The sequence below is a fragment of the Corticium candelabrum genome, chromosome 7 (assembly GCF_963422355.1).
Source record: "Corticium candelabrum chromosome 7, ooCorCand1.1, whole genome shotgun sequence".
NCBI classification, from domain to species: Eukaryota; Metazoa; Porifera; class Homoscleromorpha; order Homosclerophorida; family Plakinidae; genus Corticium; species Corticium candelabrum.
This window is the reverse complement of record NC_085091.1, coordinates 6210507-6227683: the sequence shown is the minus strand read 5'-3', so window position 1 is coordinate 6227683 and position 17177 is coordinate 6210507. Positions and strand designations below refer to the sequence as shown.

Below are 17177 nucleotides of genomic sequence, written 5' to 3'. Positions count from 1 at the left end.
AGTTATAAGAAATCTAGATAGCACGTGCTTGGATACTTTTGTATGGGCGGCCATTTTAGAATTGTCGCATCCGTGCTACCGCACTCTCTGGTAGCTGATACGGGTGTCGTTCTCGCGCGCTACTGTCTAAATTGGTCTGGAAATCCAAGGCCACTGGATTGCAATTTCTCTATCGTACGTGTGTGTGTGTGTTCTAATTTTACATTGATGTCTACTGTCTTCATTAATGTTGGACAGTGTGGCAACCAAGTGGGAGCTCAATTTCTAGATTCGCTTTGTGACGACAAAAATGGCGCATTTAGTGGATTATTGAAAGGAACGGACGGCAAATTGCAGTCGATCCACGTCGATAGCGAATCGAAAGTTATTAAAAAGATACTTTCCAGTGATTTGAGTCGCTCACTAAAGCGAGACGCCATTATATGTGGGAAGCGTGGGTGTGGCTCAAACTGGGGATGTGGTTACCACAGGCGAGACCTACTGGATCAGACTTTGGAAGTGATGAGGACGGAAGTGGAAAGATGTGACGTCTATTCCGGTTGTCTCATTGTACATAGCTTATGCGGTGGTACTGGATCTGGACTGAGTTCTCGATTAGTCGAAGCACTCAGAGACGAGTATCCCCTCCAACACATCATGAACATAGCAATTGCACCCCACTGGACTGGAGAGAGTCCTCTACAGCAATACAATTCGCTCTTATGTCTAGCATGCTTGCAGCAAAACTCCGACGCCATTATGGTTTTCAACAATGACATAATTTTCCACACCCTGGAGGAGGCCTCTGGTCAAAGTGCCAGAGGTGAGGATAGAGGATTTAGTGATCAAGAGTTGAACAGTGTAATTACATCTTGCATATCTGGATGCTTCCTTCCTGTCAATGGTCAAGTGACCTTTAGCAACCAACCATGGGAGTTGTTTCAGAGCTGTTGTCCTATGCCTGATCTCAAATTTCTTACTGTTTGTCAACAAGTTTCTCAAAGACCTCATACATCTTGGCTAGAAATTTCACAATCTTTGACAAGAAAGGTGGCTGGTAGTTGCAGTGGTCGAATACCAAGAACCGTGTCTGCCCTGGCTGTTGCACGGGGTCACACCGGGCACGCATTTCATAGTAACTTTGACAAAATTTCTTCTCGACTAAAATCTGATTTGGGATGTACTCACTGGAATCCATTTCCTTTGGACTTCTGGGTCGATCTTTATGGAAACAAAGCAAAGAGGAAATCATTGACTGTTGTGTTAAACAGCGATGTAATGGCAAAATATATATCAAGAGTTTCGGAAGAGGCCAGGAGGAAATTCTTAGTGAAAGCTTATATGCATTGGTATGTTCAGTATGGATGTGAGGAGAATGACTTTGAACAAGCATTTCACACTCTGAGAAAAGTTGTGGACAATTACGAGTATTTCACCACACCAAACTTGCAATAATCTTAATCATGAGTTTCTTGGCAATACAAAATTCATAAGTCATGGTAATCAGTGTGTCTGACCTTTGTGGCATAACTTTTGATTGCCTTCTTATCTCTGGCTTCCTTTCTATCAGGACCCTCTGGTTATGCAAGAAGACAGCAAAGTTGATGCCTTCGGCATTTACATCTATCACAAACGATGAATTAGTTGATGTAATTGTCCTTGGTCGGTTGCCAGTCCCATAACATTTGCTCTTTTCAATTTTAGATTACATATAGACTTAATGAATCGAAACACACCCATCCACTACTTGAACTCGATCCAAAAATGTTCTGTTTTCCTTTTCGTTTAGACCTCTGTTACTTTCTATGATAGTCTAAACCGTTTTCATTGTAATCTTGCATGCTTATTCTGCATTATGTCACGCGACTGTGACAATTTGGGGCTGTAGTAGCTTCCAGCTGGGCCCACTCCCTTAGCTCACCTTCCTTCAACTGATATAATTACTACTAACTTAGATTAGGTGTTTAGCAAGAGCTATATTCAGCAAGGACGGTCTCAGGTGTTTGTTTCTTCGGGGAAAGGTCGCTTCAATGTGTCTATAGCATCCGGGGTAGCATTTACCTTTGACTCACCAGGGGCGTAGAACCGGCTTTTACTTGGTAGCCTCGAGCGACAGCTGCTACTCATGGTAGACGTCATTCTCTCGCTTGAAGAAAAGACACTTTGCGGACAGTAGTCGGTTTAGCTAAACCGCAGTCCTAGACGTTCAAATCTCAATAGCGTCCACAGAAAGCATCGAAATAGAGCGAGCTAGCCTGCTTGGTTTCCGAAAGTGGTAGATGGTTGACAGCGTGCATATCTACGTCGTCTTTTCTAGTTGCTATGCTCAACATTTGGCTGTAGGAAACAAGAATGTCGGTCTCTGCGGTTGCCAGGCGGGTCCAAACGGCCGCGTTTTGACATCCTGTGTTTATCGAGTAACACCCACGAAGGTCAAGAACGGACGCGACCTCGTCAAGAGCCATTGTCTAGACCCTAGACCGCAACAACTTTTGCTTTGTCTCGTCTAGTGTTTCTTAGCCGTATTGCGCCATCATACTGTAAGATGATGGAAGAATTCAACTTGTTCCCTGACTGTCAACCCGCTTTTCGAAAGCGAAGGCGTACGTCTCAACGGGAGAGTCCCAATGATGACACATTGTAACTTAATTATGATTTTCCCCCAGCCAAACCCCCATCTCGCATATCCGAGCTCTGACGTAATGCAGCACATCATAAGCCAACACACGACCAGACGTCGTCAGTTACTGCTCTCTATTTCTCCGAGTGTACACGGCGGGACAGAGACTTTTGAATCAGCTTATATAGGAATACTATGGCGATGAGAAGACATGCACAAAGTTTTCTTTCCGGTAAGATCTGAAACTGCTAACTAACTCCTTGTAGAGAACTAGATGACTGGGTTAGAACCTTTCTCACATCTTGAATAAATCCGTACCGTTTACGATCACCAGATTTTCTATTGAATCCAACAGTACAGAGTCAAACATGCCTGCGACATTACGCCTGCGACATCACGCCACCAACCCAAAGCATTTGGAATCGACTTGTTTCCGAAAGTGATAGTATTTAGTGACTATGATGAGGTTATAAAATTCCTACACACACATTAATCGACGACCCCTTCGATTTTACGCCCCTTCTTCTCAGCTAACTTTCAAAAGTTGTAGTGACATGTTTCCTGTTGTTACAGGTACTTGTATGGCGTACAACAACGTCTTGGATTACGCAAGTACTCCTACAAACATTCTGGACGGTGAGTGGCATCAGTTGCAACACAGTTTGGTAACAAGTTGCTTGACTGTGCGTTCTGCTTTACAGATCTTTTCGGTCTTGGTTACAGGGGAGAGGGAGAGGGAGGCGATGAAGACATGCCTTCGCAGTCCTACTCTTTGACTGAAACAGAGAACGAATTCGCTTCGTTTTCTGCTCCACCCTCCATTTGTCTTTCTGCTCAGCAACCACTGAGCCAACTACAGGGTGGACTGCGAGACGCTGAGAAACAATTTCAAGAAGAAGTCGAGTCTGATCCCTTCCTCAAACTCTTTCAGACTCAAAGAGTGAAAACTGATCCATCTGGCAGTCACAGCATGGAGACACAACTTCATGGCCAGTCTCAGGACGGAGGAGATTTCAGAGGAACCGTGACGGGTCAAGTTGGCTGTGAAGAGTCCAAGCATGGGGATGAAGCTGATATCTTGTCAAGTTTCTCAAGCCAGCCTCTTGAGCCTTCCGGGATTTTCCCAAGTGCGGAAAGAGGAAGTCTACAATCTTTTCCTGAAAATAATGAGCTGAAGGGGCTCAAAAGCCAGGCATTCTCAGGGAGGGAAGGATTTCATTCTCATTCTCTCTTTACATCAGCAGGTCAGAGACCGTTTGTTGCAGCAGGACCACTTGAGACTGACTCAGCAGCAGTTCGTTGTGTTTCCGCTCCCGGAGGATATCACAGCATGTCAAAACCAGTGGAATCATATGTTGTTCCTCCTCGACCAGCATCCGTGGATAGTAATCTCTCAGCCAGTGCCATGGTAGTCGATGATCCTACAACTACAAGATTTCCATTCAATGTTGCTAGCAGATTTGACCCATTGTCGTCTGATACTACTCATGCTCACTTCCACTCCAACGCAAGCTATACTCATGAACAAGACGAGGTACAATCGGCATGTGTTGCAGTTAGGGAGAACCAAAGGGAGGCGATTCACCAGTCGCCACAGATGCAGTCGTGCCAGCAACCACCACGATACGGACTGTCTCCCAGTCTCAGAGTAATAAACCAGCCGCAGCAAGAGCAAACAGTGTTGTATGAATCAGATTCCGCAACTCGTGGGGTACTAAAGGACAGAGAAGGAAAGGGGTTCCCTGCTGTTATGGTATGTTCTAACCCTTCGAATATATAAATAAATATATTTTCTAACAATTTGTGTTCTGCATAGGTTACGGATTATGAAGGTCCTGCAGAAATCTATGTATATGCTGCCACCTCAACCGGAGAAGCACATCCCTTCTTCTTCGTTCAGTGTGTAGATGGCGTTGGTCATTGCCACTGCGATAAAGACCAGGATGGGCTTCGTTTTGTAAGAACAAATGTCCACCAAGGAAACGGAATGCGAGCCATGTAAGTCACAAAATCAAAAATTATTGACACATCCCCTGATGTGTGATTTCGTTTCAGATTTCCAAAGCTCAGTGTCAAGAGATACAAAGAGAAGGAAGTGAAGCATAACTTTGCACAGTGGCAACACGAGAAGAGTTTCGTCTTCCTTCGCTTCCTCGCTCGTCTCCCCAATGGCGAAACCCTGGACGAGATGTCTGAAAAGTTATTCATGACAAGAAAGGCAGACATGCAGAAGAGACGAGACCAGATGAAAAGCCATACAACCATAGAACCAACGACAACAACGACCGTTCAAGCACCAGTATCCCAACCACTGGTCGCTCGAATCATCGGGTCGCCGGCTACACACGAGGGCGGCACCGAGATATGTATTTACGGCAGCAACTTCTCACCCGACTGCCACGTTGTGTTCTCATTTCCAAGTCAGTTCAGTAAACATCCGGTCGAAGCACGCAAATTGACCGACCAAATGGCTTGCACCAATGTAAGTCCCCTTCAATCCAAACCATCATTTACACTCACTCACCTGATTCTTGGTTTTCTGTAGACACACTTACTAGTTCATGTGCCACCGAGCCCACTAGCCGGATGCCCTCCTCCATACAGACAACAACGGGTGGCGGCAAAAGTGTATGTCATCAATCCAATGACGTGCTCTCAAAGTGCGGACAGCATGCACAACGTCTTCATATACTCAGACTAATTGTTTTACACCTAGTTGGTAAACTATAATGTAGCCATTATATCCACTAGTAAATTTGTGCTGCTGATATGTTGGTGGCTTTGGCCTTGAATGAATGTCATTGGTGTGACAGACAGCTAGAGACGTTGGCTCACTTGCAATGAGCACATTGTTACATGTATTTCTCACAGTGGGAGTTATAATAGCCAAATGTAACTGAATATAGTGTGATGATATCAATGATAACTGGTGTAGTTCGATTATCAGGCAACATCCCACAAATAGATCAATAAAATTGTACCTTCAATGGTAGCATCGTCCACAATGTCAATGGGCAAGAGACACCCGAATGCATATAAATAAGCAAACGTGTACAAAGTCAAGGTGGAAAGGCACTAAATCAAGAAAATTCAAAGTTAATTACCTTTGTTCTATTTTTGTCACAACGACAGTGAAATAAAATGACAACAATATATTATTGCTTCTGACCACTAGCTTGTGTTACAAGCACGGAACCCAACCCTTTGACAAAGTGATAGTAAGCTGTGATGCACCCTAACGCGCGCTAAAAGGGTGTAACTGAATATTGTACAAGCAGCTGACTTTCTGCTTAATTAAAGTAACTCATCAAACAATGGATAAGAAAGCATACCTACTAAAAATTTACTTTAGAAACACTTTGGTAAGTTTTTAAATGTATTTTTCTATTCAATTAATTAAATCAGCTATTTAAGTATGTGCCAATAGATAGTTAGCTAAAGTAAAAGTTTCAAAAAGTGGGGTGGCCATGGCTGCTGCGGCTCTGTTGGCCCTGTTAGTAGTTTCAGTAACACACGCACACACACACACACACACACACACACACACACACACACACACACAAACACACACACACACACACAAACACAAACACACACACACACACACACACACACACACACACACACACACACACACACACAAGTGAACAGCCCCCCAATGAAGACAGGGGTGAGATCATGTTTTTAAGTGCACAATAACAGACAGATGTTACAACTGCTACTTGCCAGAAATTATTGCAGTAACAGTAGCAGTGTATGCCCATTCGCAGGCCAAAATAAAAGTCTGATGAAATGCTCAAATGGTAAAAAGGTCAAAATTCTTAAATGCTGACGTTTTCTTGATTTACAATATTCAAATGCGTTGTACATATCCAAGCCCATGTATCTCATCCATGCCCATTGTCAGTCCTGACTAGACACCAAATAATGCCAGCTAAACAGCTGGCTGAGAAAGACAGGCAGTCTTTGTGCCAAAAATTTCATTTGCATCCAAATCTACAGGAAATATAGTAGAGTAGAGTAGACTGACAGGTGCAGGTGCACATAACTAATACCCTAAGAGTGGACCACAATACCGCCCACATGTCACCCACATTTGTCTATATCAATCCACCACATCCAGTCTATATCAACCCGCCCACTATCGTCTATATCAAAGCACCCACATCTAAAATTTTTAGTCTATCAACCTGCCCACATACCATGGTTTAGACTACAGTGAGTGGCATAACCCTAGCGCATGCGCGCACCTCAGCTTAATTAACTAGTACAATCGGTTGCCTGTACCATGTTAGTTCAGTTCTTGCTCAACGTTTACAAACTGTCAGTTAAAGTCAGCATTCATCCTACACAAGAAACACAACAGTGGAACCTGTCCTTGCAATGACATGACAAATAAGGGCCCCTAAGAAATGTGGATGTCGAGGACAGTGCTTTATAAGCTCAATATATTTGCATACATTTGGAGCCCGGAAAAAGCAGGCACTTGTGGATTACAAATAACGACACAATTAGAGACACAATTTCTAAGGCCCAATGGTATGTTTTGACCCAAACTCTGGTTTTGACTTTCGAAATGCAAACAGCTGGACAGAAGCAATTGATCAGACACTCTTCCGGAAACACGTGATCATCATGTGTGCAGCACTTGCTGGCTTATGTAAATGTCAAATTGCATGACGTCAAAGAAAAGAAACGAGTTGCCCCATAAGAAGAAAATGACGTTATTAAAGCCTCTGAGTCCAGCCATAGACAATGGGACTTGGATAAAGATTTCCACAGTGAAAAAACCCAAGCTGGCATCAAAATGATTTTTGATCTGCTTAGTCAAGAACATGGTGAACATGGATTGGTCTACATGTACATATGTCAGTCTGACAACTGAGACCACTTGAGAATTAGAGGCAGTCGAGGACAGTCCCTTCGTAATTCACAGGTTCCACTGTACTATACAGCGTTCGCGATATTATGGCAGACGTAGTCGTAATCTTGACAACATCACCACAATTTTAGTCATACAGGAGTTCAAGACGTTTACATATATTTTATAAATATCAAATAATGATATTGATTTTTCTGGCAAGTAAACAAAATCGGAGGACTTTAGAGGTGTCATTCTCATTCTGACGTCACTAATTCCACTGCATAAAATCACATAATTATTGGGTCCAAAATAACTTGAGTGACTTTAGCCATGGCAACCTTGCTGGAATAATTGGTCATCACATGAAGTCAGTCAGGCGTCAAATGACAACTTGACGACCACTTTTTAAACACTGACTATAATAAATATTATATTGAATGGCTATTTAGCTGCATCTTCCCAAATATTGTGTTGCTACTTGCTCTAGCCTCGTACCAGACCTCTTGCGCCGTCGTGCCTGGTTCCTGTATAACACGACAACGCCGTCCTGGACACGACGGTGTGAGAGGGTCTGGTACAAGGCTAGCTTACTCAAGAGTTCTTCCACCCAACATTCACAAAGCTTAGCAACAGAAAAACAGTTTACCACAATAAAGTATTCAATTGTTATTATTATCCGTTTTAGAATGGGTAAATCAAATGATACACGTCATTCAAACTCCCGAGGTTCAATTGCTTCCAACGAAACAGCATGAATGACATTTATGTCTACAATCATTAGTCGAATGACAAATTTTTCTATTACCTCATTATCATTAATTAATTAATTAATTAGGAGTGTGAAACATCACTAATAGGATCAGAAATATTTCCTGTTCTGTCCTCAACTGCGCCATCACTACTGTCTGCGCACACAGTTTCTGTACCATCCTTGGGTCTTTCCGTGACCGACTCGCCACTCTTCTCGTCTCTTCTCATTATTGACAGCGGCAAGTCGTCCTCGCCGTTTTCATCTTCGTGTTCCCGGATTTCAATCTTGACAATATGTTTGCCCGGTACCGTAGCTATCCCTACAAGTCGAGGCTCATACTTGACATCTGAATCTATAAAAGAAAGATAAATAGAAAGACATTAGGCCACTATTTGTGATTCATAGGTTTGCATCAGAACTTTGGCTTAATGAGACAGGCAACTGGCCTATTACCACTATGCTAGACTCGACCCAGTTTCACTCCATCCTCGTCATTCACCAGATTGGCGGAGTGAGACTGGGTCAAGTCTATGACACACTATACACTTAATGCCAAAAATTATGGTTTTCACCCTGACTCACTGTAAACCCACAAACACTACTTCAAACAGGCCTTCCCTAGAACAAAGGGCAACTTTGCTGTCCTACAAAAATGAATAGCTGTACAACACTAACATCAGTGCAGTGACGTCATCATTCAGTTGCGCATGCGCATTGGTACAACTTCAAGTGGGAATCAAAATTTCATGTGGGCACTGATGAGAAATCAGATAATGATGTCTCAACAATCCTGTGTCTCACCGTTTTCTGACGACATGTATTCAAGACACGAGGAAACAACCAAGTTGCGGTCTCTGTCGGTGCATAGAAGTTTGCCCATCAGCATCCTTCCGTCTGAAACCGTCACTCTCAGTTTCTTGTTCAAGTAAGTCCGAAGTGTGTCTGCCATAATATGTTTGAACGCCCGGATGTCGCCTCGGCTGTCCAAACCCTACAAAATTTTACGCTTCTCTCGTTCAGTAAGTTGTAACTTATGATGTTTAGCTAGTACTTTAAATTTCATACACGTGTTTGATTTCGTACGTTTGTGCACCACCCTGAGTGCAATTGTGATCCAAAGTTCACGCCTACCAACCAGACTGATAGTTTTTACTTTCATACTTAGTGGATCGTAGACTAGCGAGTCTAGAGACTAAACAGCTACCACCTTGTAGCCTCGACACTACTTGCCTTCCTTCGCTTTTGGTGGTCCTTCCACGCGAGGATAGCAACGGGGAGATGTCACGTGATGTTGTTTTAGACAAATACGTGTCATCTCCCCGTTGCTATTCTCAAACAATATCACGTGACATCTCCCCGTTGCTATCCTCAAACAACATCACGTGACATCTCCCCGTTGCTATCCTCGCGTGAAAGGACGACCGAAAGCAAATGAAGGCAAACAGTGTCGAGGCTAACCACCTTTGGCCTCCCAGGATGTGTCCGTAAACAGCAGGAACGAGGAGGATCGAAATGAACCAATCGGCGTCTCGCTTGGAAAATATTTGTTTCACAAATTCACACATGGGTTTGCCTCGTTTCCCACGCAAATCCTCATCAAAACACACACAAGGCACATGTGGGTTTTGTGTCACATTCCCTGTGGATCTATTACATCTGATCGCGATCTAGATCTGTACGTGTATGCGTAGACATATTAGAGTCTCCATCTATTCCTCCATTAATTACATCAACAACTTCAATGTAATCAACTTCAAGTTTTGATAATCTTTATTGATTTTCAACATCAACTTCAAGGTTTCCTAATCGCTGAAAATCGCTAGCCTTCAAAACCTATAATCGAATTTTGCCCACGTATATCTAGACAGTATTGCTTCAATCGAAGTAATTTGATGTTAATTGATTTATGTACTTATCTTCTATTCTTCCACACCTTATATCATTACTTCAATACCAATGCTTTTAATTTCTTTATTTGGTGCATGCTAGGTGACAGCATATATGTATTGTGTTGACTCTCTCAGATTACCTAATAGGCGTAAGTTTTCAAGGTTGGGGCCAAACATTGCAATCTTGTGCAACATAATTGCTCTATTGCATTTGAGAATACTTTGTAATATTAATTAATTCGGTGAGACAAGGAAGCATTGGTGGCCATGGCCCCATCATTCTTAGACTTATTTAATTGACAAATGATTGCACGAGCTGATTATGCCACAACAGAAGCAATGGATAGAGTTAATTTGCACAGTGCACCCAATAAAGAAGCAATACACCACTCATAAGTTAATTAATTAACTAATTAAGATTTCAGCAGATTCTAAATCGATAAACCTCTTTTAGTCGAGAAGAGGATATAAGACAAAACGTTGGGTGAACATTGAAAGTCCTTTGAGATCATAGATACATACAGAAAAAGCAAAGCGTTGAATCAAAAAGCTATTGACTGTCACTTGAGCAACTTAAGAACGTTTCAGATAAACTTTTATTACACTGTTGTATAAACCATTTCATGGATCGTAGACTAGATGTATCCAAGACAATTATTAAAATGTGCACACGCACGCACACGCACACACACAGATTTCATGCAATTGTCTAACATGACTACAAAGCAATACCAATCATATAAACAACTGAGTTGCTGTCTACATGCTTGTACAGTACTCACTACAACAATTCTTGCTCATGAGACTGCCTATTGTATCCGTTTTCGAATTCGTACCTCACAGCGAGCTAGATCAAAGTATTGTTGATTTCACTAAAGTATCACTTTACAAATAAAACATATACAGGCACTTCATTATACTTCATCATTCTAGTTCTCAAAGTACAGAATGAAAAATGAATAACTTCATCTTAATAGTTGTCCCACAAACATGTTTGCTAGGTAGAAAAACTTCTGATCATTGTCGTCTTCTGAGAAGACGGCTCCTCCTACAAGAGATCGGTCCAGACCTGGTGATTTCTTTCCGGCCATTTGTTGTGATCCTGTGCTTCGACGAGCAAAATGCCTTGCAATAGCTGTCAGACTAGAACCCTAGAGAAGACATGCAGCGTTGAATCTAATTGACATAAACATAATGGGCATGTGGATGGTCATGTGACACCGTTCATCTTCCTTACAAATTTTAGCTTAGTTTATATTCTGAACTGTACGTGTCTCTACCGTCCTTACCAGATCGCTTCCAAGTTCACGTTTAAGTAAGCGTTTCACTCTTGGGTCGACACCAGGATTTCTCAGGTATATGGCTGCATCTGTCAGGATCAGTCGAAGGCAATTTTCAATGACAAACATAAGCAAGGATCTAAAGCCAATGGATGAGAAAACATCTGTTCACTCAGTTATGTTATGAATTAAGAGAACCTGTCTTGAGTTGGTTCTGGCAATGATGAACTACCAGCACTACCAGCACTGGGTGACTTGGTTGGAGTTGTTGTTCTATGTGGCTAAACATTAAACCAATATCATCAATTCATGTCATACAAAAATGTGCACAAACAGACACACAGGCAGGCACAGACACAGACACACAGACACACACACAGACACACACACAGACACACACACACACACACACACACACACACACACACACCACCACCACCACCACCACCACCACCACCACCACCACCACCACCACCACCACCACCTCCTCCTGTACTGCTTCCGTCTAAACAGACACGCTACCCCTTCAGTGGGGACAAAGACAAAGTCATAAAAAGTTTTCCCATGAATATCGATGCATTTTTGTATTGCATAGCCTCCTTTGATTCAAAAGTACTTCTTACATGTCTGGCATTCAATGGCTCCTTTTCCTCATGTATAGGTTTTTCTTTCAGTAATACATTTGTGTCTCTTCAAGTCACTAATGTCTGAAACTTCTGTGGCATTCAGGGCAGACAACAGTTTGTAAATCAACATTGCCAAATTACAATTGACTAGACTCCAGACAGGCATGGTAATGGTCTCTCCAGGCAGATCTTGATTTATTTACTACGTCATACCAACAGCTTTCTGGAATCTCAGATCATCTAGGTCTTTCCTAATTATGTCTTTCCAGCGTTTCTTAGACACACACACACACACACACACACACACACACACACACACACACACACACACACACACACACACACACACACACACACAAGAAATCAATTAACAACCTTTGGCAGTATACCAACACAAGCATTTAGTACTGCTAGAACACTGCCAAACGAAGGCATCTCAATATTCTCTACTGCAGGCGCATTGAAAGCTAGTCTCAGCTGTGGAAGATGCTCGTCTATGTCAAATGCCTATGACAACAGAAATATAATTATATTTCAAATTGTGTCAACATTTCAGTAGATGGTATACTGCATCGTTGATGACAGTGACAAGGTCAGGTGCAATGTATCTCATGACGGTCAAGCAGTAAGCCAAAACGGACAGCAACCTGCACACACAGCTTCATACAAAGTCAATACACAATGACAGAAAGAGTCACTAACTTGCCCTGAATCTTGATAAACAATGGACTGGTGAGTGACCGACCATCTGATGAACTGGTGGACGACAAAGATATGCCTCTATGCCTATGAGGAGTCAGACGATCGAAGTGAACATGTTTGCCGGCACTGCCTGGTTGAGACGTTGAAATTTTCCCATGTTGAATAGGATCCACACTATGTGAAGTGAAATGTTCAGATGCCAACTACGTAAGACAAAAGCACTCCAACTGCACTGAGAAAGACTTGCGATATAAATTGTGTATTCAGTGACACAAACTGAGCTCGAGTTCTACATTTGTATGATGTTTTAATGCAAAAGGAAAGTAACGGTCGAATATCAAACATTTGTCTGACCAAAAAAGCCATGTCAGAGCATGAAATTTAATGTACTGAATAGGAGAAACAACAAAAGTTTGTTTGAGAAACAAATTGTCATGAAGAATCAGACATATTTAACTATAATGCACACTATAATTAATGCACTTGCAGTCCCACTTACTGCTGGAATCAATATAAACATGAACATTTTACAGAAAACCAGGTTTGAACATGCGATTGCTAGATATTAGTGTGAAAACAGAGCGCATACGATGGTCACGTGATCTGCGTACAGATGATTAATTCCGGCAGTGGGACTACAAGCACATTAGTTATAAGTCCGTGTTTTGTCTTTCAGTGTGTATAAAAATAAAGATTTGCTGAACATAAAGTGTGATGTTTATTCAAGGAAAGTATTTGATATTAAATTATTTGAAATAAGGATTTAATTAATTAGAAAGTGGCATTTAATAAAAAATACAATATTTGATAAACAAACACAATCTTAAATGTCCAAGCCAAAACCAAATTATATTCTCCTCTGCAGTGACATCTAATATGTATAATATTTATACAATTATACAACAAACAAAGCGGAATATAACAGTTGGACTTCCGACATTGTCTGACTAAACTCAAGAACATGCATACAATGTCCATTCCTATCAGTGAATTTACATATTGAAGTAGCTGTGTTCTGTTGTGGGAGAGGAGAAAGAGTGTGCTACTATAAACTTGACAGTGTTTGGTTGAAAGCTAAACACTTACCTAATATGTGAAAGAATGTGGAATACATCAACCTAATAACCAATGGCCTTTAGCACAGTTTGCAGTTTACTTTAATTACAGTATATTGTTTACTCTAAAATACTCAGGACTGGAGAATGGATAGTCTGTGGTTCCGATCAACTACAGTATTACTCTATCGCTCTAAACCTGCAAATTCACAGTTTAACGGCAAATGTTTGATACAAATTTAGAGAGCAAAGTTTCTTGAATGAGCCACATTCCATAGTTACAAATCGTGCTATTTAATAAACAATACACTAGATAACATAACTCACATCTTATTGGATAAATATGTATTTTACATTTCACAAAACAATCACACTTTCATGTGTTGCACGTGTTTCAGTAAAAAAGCCCCGCCCCAGACAAAGCAAATTGTCCAATGTGTTAAAATTTATTGTAAGTGCATGTGTGGCATGAAATGCATAAGTCAATACAATGTGGTACATGAATGGGGTCTGAACAACAGGTAGATTTGTTGAAGGGGACGTGGCTAAACCCATAACGTGAAACGTTCTATTCCGCTCTGAATAAACAATTTGCGTACGTAAAGACTAAACAATAAACTACCCTGATAAACACACCATTGACTGCACGATGACACACAACACTTACATCCACCAAATGAGACAGCAACTGTGGCCGACTGAGTAGAGACGAACAAGCCTGACACAACCAACCAACTTGTTTCTGAATACAATTGGGTTGTCAGCAAATGCATGTAAAGAGCAATGCCAGACATCGTCACCTTGAGGCTGTCAAAGACAATAGGCAACGAGAACCGCCATTCTCGATGAAAACAAGCCAGTTGTGCCAAAAGAGCTACCGTACATTCGGCTTCTACAAGACTGTTGATGCTCTGATTTGATTGAATGGCTTCTAGAGACTGACAAACACACACAATCAAACTGTAGACATACAAGCAACAAGTAGTCAATAAGCATTCTACACATTACAATGTAACTCAATGGTAGTAGTACCCCAATGATAATATCCACCATACATTGCACACTACATAAAGGCCAGACCAATTAAATTTTCTTAATTAAAGTTCGGATTTGCCGATCTAGTTTTAAGTTTGACCCCCCAAAATTTGATGTGTGCATGTGCATTAATATCATACTTGCTGTACAATAATTTGATAGTATATACATCCCATGAATACATATCAATGACAGCAAGTGTTAAGTGAATGTGGCCCAGTGACTGTTTTCATGTTCTGCTTGATATCAGTGTTTCTTAGTGTCCATTTTGTTATCTTACATTTGTATGCAGTGCAATGAAAACTTCACATGAATGCTCAAGATGTCACATGATCATTACTTTTGTATTCGTATTTTGATCGGTCGGTCCAGGTTTCATTTCCAAAAATCTGAGCATCAACAAATTTAGTTGGTCTGGCTTAAAACATGTACATTAACTTGTCACTGCCTCAAAAGATGTGGTAACCAAAAATTTTTAAGTTCAAACATTATTCCAGATAAGACACTAGAGGTACGTTTGATTTGCCCCTTCCAACTATTCCGAATAATCATTCATTTTGCATTCCAAGCATACCACATATCTACCAGTTTACTTGGTATATTTGTTTCCTAAAAGTGTCTTGAAAACTGGAAAACCCCGTGTTTGTTTATTGCCAACAGCAAACCATACGTGTGCAGTATGTATGACAAAGTGGCCCAACCATTTCGATAATGTGACAGCCATGATCCAAGCTACAAAGAGGCAGCACTGATGTCCCGTATATCCTCAAATTTCACCATTTGATGATATTAAGGACAGACGATTCTAGGGAATTCGTAATTACATGAAATGACAGTCACTTTGTACAATTTTAGACAGATTTTTCAAGTAGCACACTTTGTGCAAAGTAGTATCTAAATTTGTAATACTCTACAACAAGTCAATCATTTCTTCATGGGCAGTTAAAGGAGAACTCTCACCAAATCAACTATGTCTCAGATGAAAGCTGTCACTTCATGACACAACCCTTTGCAACCGTTTACTGCAGAAGTTTACCGTAACAAAGAAATAAAGCTTGAAATTACCTGCATAGGCATGTTTAGTACCCGTATGTGGCATATGCGTAACTCTGATTGTTGGTTAGCAAGGAAGACCAATATCTGTGCACATTTCAAGGTAAGGATTGTGAGACATATGGTGTCAAGTTGTGATTTATTAACCAAAATCTAAAGTAGTTGCTTCGAGAGAGTAAGACTTTGCGTACATACGGGGAATCGTCTGAACAACTTGTTGCTGATTCTCTGCTTCTGTGGCTGTCTGGACCGTAGTTTTCCTGCAGGAAGATACCAGGCCTTGCATCTTTCTTTCAACAAGTTTTAGTATTTGGTGAGAGTTCTCCTTTAAATTTGGTGAAAATCCCATGTGCCGTTACCGAGAAATTTGCACACGAGTGGAGGCAGGTTTGATTGGCAAGAAATCGCGTCGTCCCAAAAGCACTCTGGAAGACGATGACAGTCTCACTGTCGAGGTCAATCGATTCAGTATGCTTGAGCAAAATTCAGTGTCACCATTTTGGAGATACTCTCTTTCACACACACACACACACACACACACACACACACACACACACACACACACACACACACACCACACACACACACACACACACACACACACACACACACACACACACACACACACAGACACCTCTTCATTACATATTTATATACATGACGTATATAGATTACTTACTGGTATACAAACTATTTCACGTCATACCAAAGCTAGTTGCTCTTGGTGTACTCCAACAAAGTCAAGTGCAGAGCTCAAGAAATCTCTCTCGAGAGTTTGCAATAATGTTGTTATCAATGCCAGTGACATCTGCCACACTTGTGACCAACTTGGTTTGTGGCTGTTGTTGATCAGTGTTAGCTATAATAAACATACATACATTGCATGCACTGTAGCAAACTCAAACAAACCTATCAATAAACAAATGTTCAACAATTGGCTGACAAACATTGTAGAAAAATACATTGAGGTACAAACCGACACACAGACAGAACAATGTAAACATACAAAAAGACAGAAAAAAGACACACAGTTAAAGAAACAAAAATGGAGATAAATAGAAAGATAAACTGACAATACAAACAAACAAAACAGGGCAGTAGATGAGCAGGTACACAGAAAAATAAACAAATAAACAAACAAAATATAAAAATGGACAAACACAAAGCTTCGTTAATTTTAACACAATGTCACATGCATATTGTTACCTGTGATGTGCTGCTGTTGTTCGACGCCTGATCCTTTTGCAAACTCAAACACAACGACTGATGCACTCCGAGAATAGTCAAAGCTCCAGCCACCTAACAAACACACGAAACTACGAA

At 41.2% G+C, this 17177-nt stretch overlaps 4 protein-coding genes and 1 long non-coding RNA gene across 5 annotated transcripts in view; 2 read left to right on the top strand and 3 right to left on the bottom strand.

Moving 5' to 3' along the window:
* The window catches only part of LOC134182011 (uncharacterized), an 8635-nt gene extending 2833 nt beyond the window's left edge, over positions 1-5802 (bottom strand). The window contains exons 1-2 of the long non-coding RNA XR_009970249.1: positions 5769-5802; positions 5581-5674 (exon numbers count right to left, since the gene is read on the bottom strand). This is a non-coding gene — a long non-coding RNA (uncharacterized LOC134182011). The remainder of the gene's footprint in view (positions 1-5580; positions 5675-5768) is intronic.
* LOC134182010 (tubulin delta chain-like) lies at positions 34-2009 on the top strand. Its single transcript, XM_062649319.1, has 2 exons — positions 34-1478; positions 1550-2009. Exon 1 carries the CDS (start codon positions 43-45, stop codon positions 1432-1434), a length of 1392 nt encoding a protein of 463 aa, XP_062505303.1. The 5' UTR covers positions 34-42; the 3' UTR covers positions 1435-1478; positions 1550-2009.
* LOC134182009 (uncharacterized) lies at positions 2686-5525 on the top strand. The gene is made up of 6 exons (XM_062649318.1): positions 2686-2831; positions 3173-3235; positions 3301-4352; positions 4416-4597; positions 4655-5081; positions 5145-5525. The coding sequence occupies exons 1-6, from the start codon at positions 2795-2797 to the stop codon at positions 5298-5300; spliced, it is 1917 nt and encodes a 638-aa protein (XP_062505302.1). The 5' UTR covers positions 2686-2794; the 3' UTR covers positions 5301-5525.
* A 2388-nt stretch (positions 5803-8190) lies between the features above and the next one.
* Positions 8191-9175, bottom strand: LOC134182591 (N-alpha-acetyltransferase 38, NatC auxiliary subunit-like). Its single transcript, XM_062650017.1, has 2 exons — positions 9016-9175; positions 8191-8566 (listed from the first exon to the last, which is right to left on the bottom strand). Exons 1-2 carry the CDS (start codon positions 9161-9163, stop codon positions 8295-8297), a joined length of 420 nt encoding a protein of 139 aa, XP_062506001.1. The 5' UTR covers positions 9164-9175; the 3' UTR covers positions 8191-8294.
* Positions 9176-10951: 1776 nt separating this feature from the next.
* The window catches only part of LOC134182244 (nucleoporin NUP188-like), a 35379-nt gene continuing 29153 nt past the window's right edge, over positions 10952-17177 (bottom strand). Inside the window, exons 43-52 of the mRNA XM_062649631.1 lie at positions 17061-17153; positions 16561-16713; positions 14567-14704; positions 14434-14508; positions 12712-12914; positions 12578-12656; positions 12385-12516; positions 11582-11664; positions 11393-11522; positions 10952-11254 (exon numbers count right to left, since the gene is read on the bottom strand). Coding sequence (XP_062505615.1) covers positions 11069-11254; positions 11393-11522; positions 11582-11664; positions 12385-12516; positions 12578-12656; positions 12712-12914; positions 14434-14508; positions 14567-14704; positions 16561-16713; positions 17061-17153 — 1272 coding nt within the window. The 3' untranslated portion in view covers positions 10952-11068. The remainder of the gene's footprint in view (positions 11255-11392; positions 11523-11581; positions 11665-12384; positions 12517-12577; positions 12657-12711; positions 12915-14433; positions 14509-14566; positions 14705-16560; positions 16714-17060; positions 17154-17177) is intronic.

Coding starts and splice junctions, on each gene's coding strand:
- LOC134182010 (XM_062649319.1), top strand. CDS start 43: ATGGGCGGCCATTTTAGAATTGTCGCATCCGTGCTACCGCACTCTCTG.
- LOC134182591 (XM_062650017.1), bottom strand. CDS start 9,163: ATGGCAGACACACTTCGGACTTACTTGAACAAGAAACTGAGAGTGACG. Junction 8,567..9,015: donor ATACATGTCGTCAGAAAACG/GTGAGACACAGG, acceptor TTTCTTTTATAG/ATTCAGATGTCAAGTATGAG.
- LOC134182009 (XM_062649318.1), top strand. CDS start 2,795: ATGGCGATGAGAAGACATGCACAAAGTTTTCTTTCCG. Junction 3,236..3,300: donor TCCTACAAACATTCTGGACG/GTGAGTGGCATC, acceptor TCTGCTTTACAG/ATCTTTTCGGTCTTGGTTAC. Junction 4,598..4,654: donor GGAAACGGAATGCGAGCCAT/GTAAGTCACAAA, acceptor ATTTCGTTTCAG/ATTTCCAAAGCTCAGTGTCA.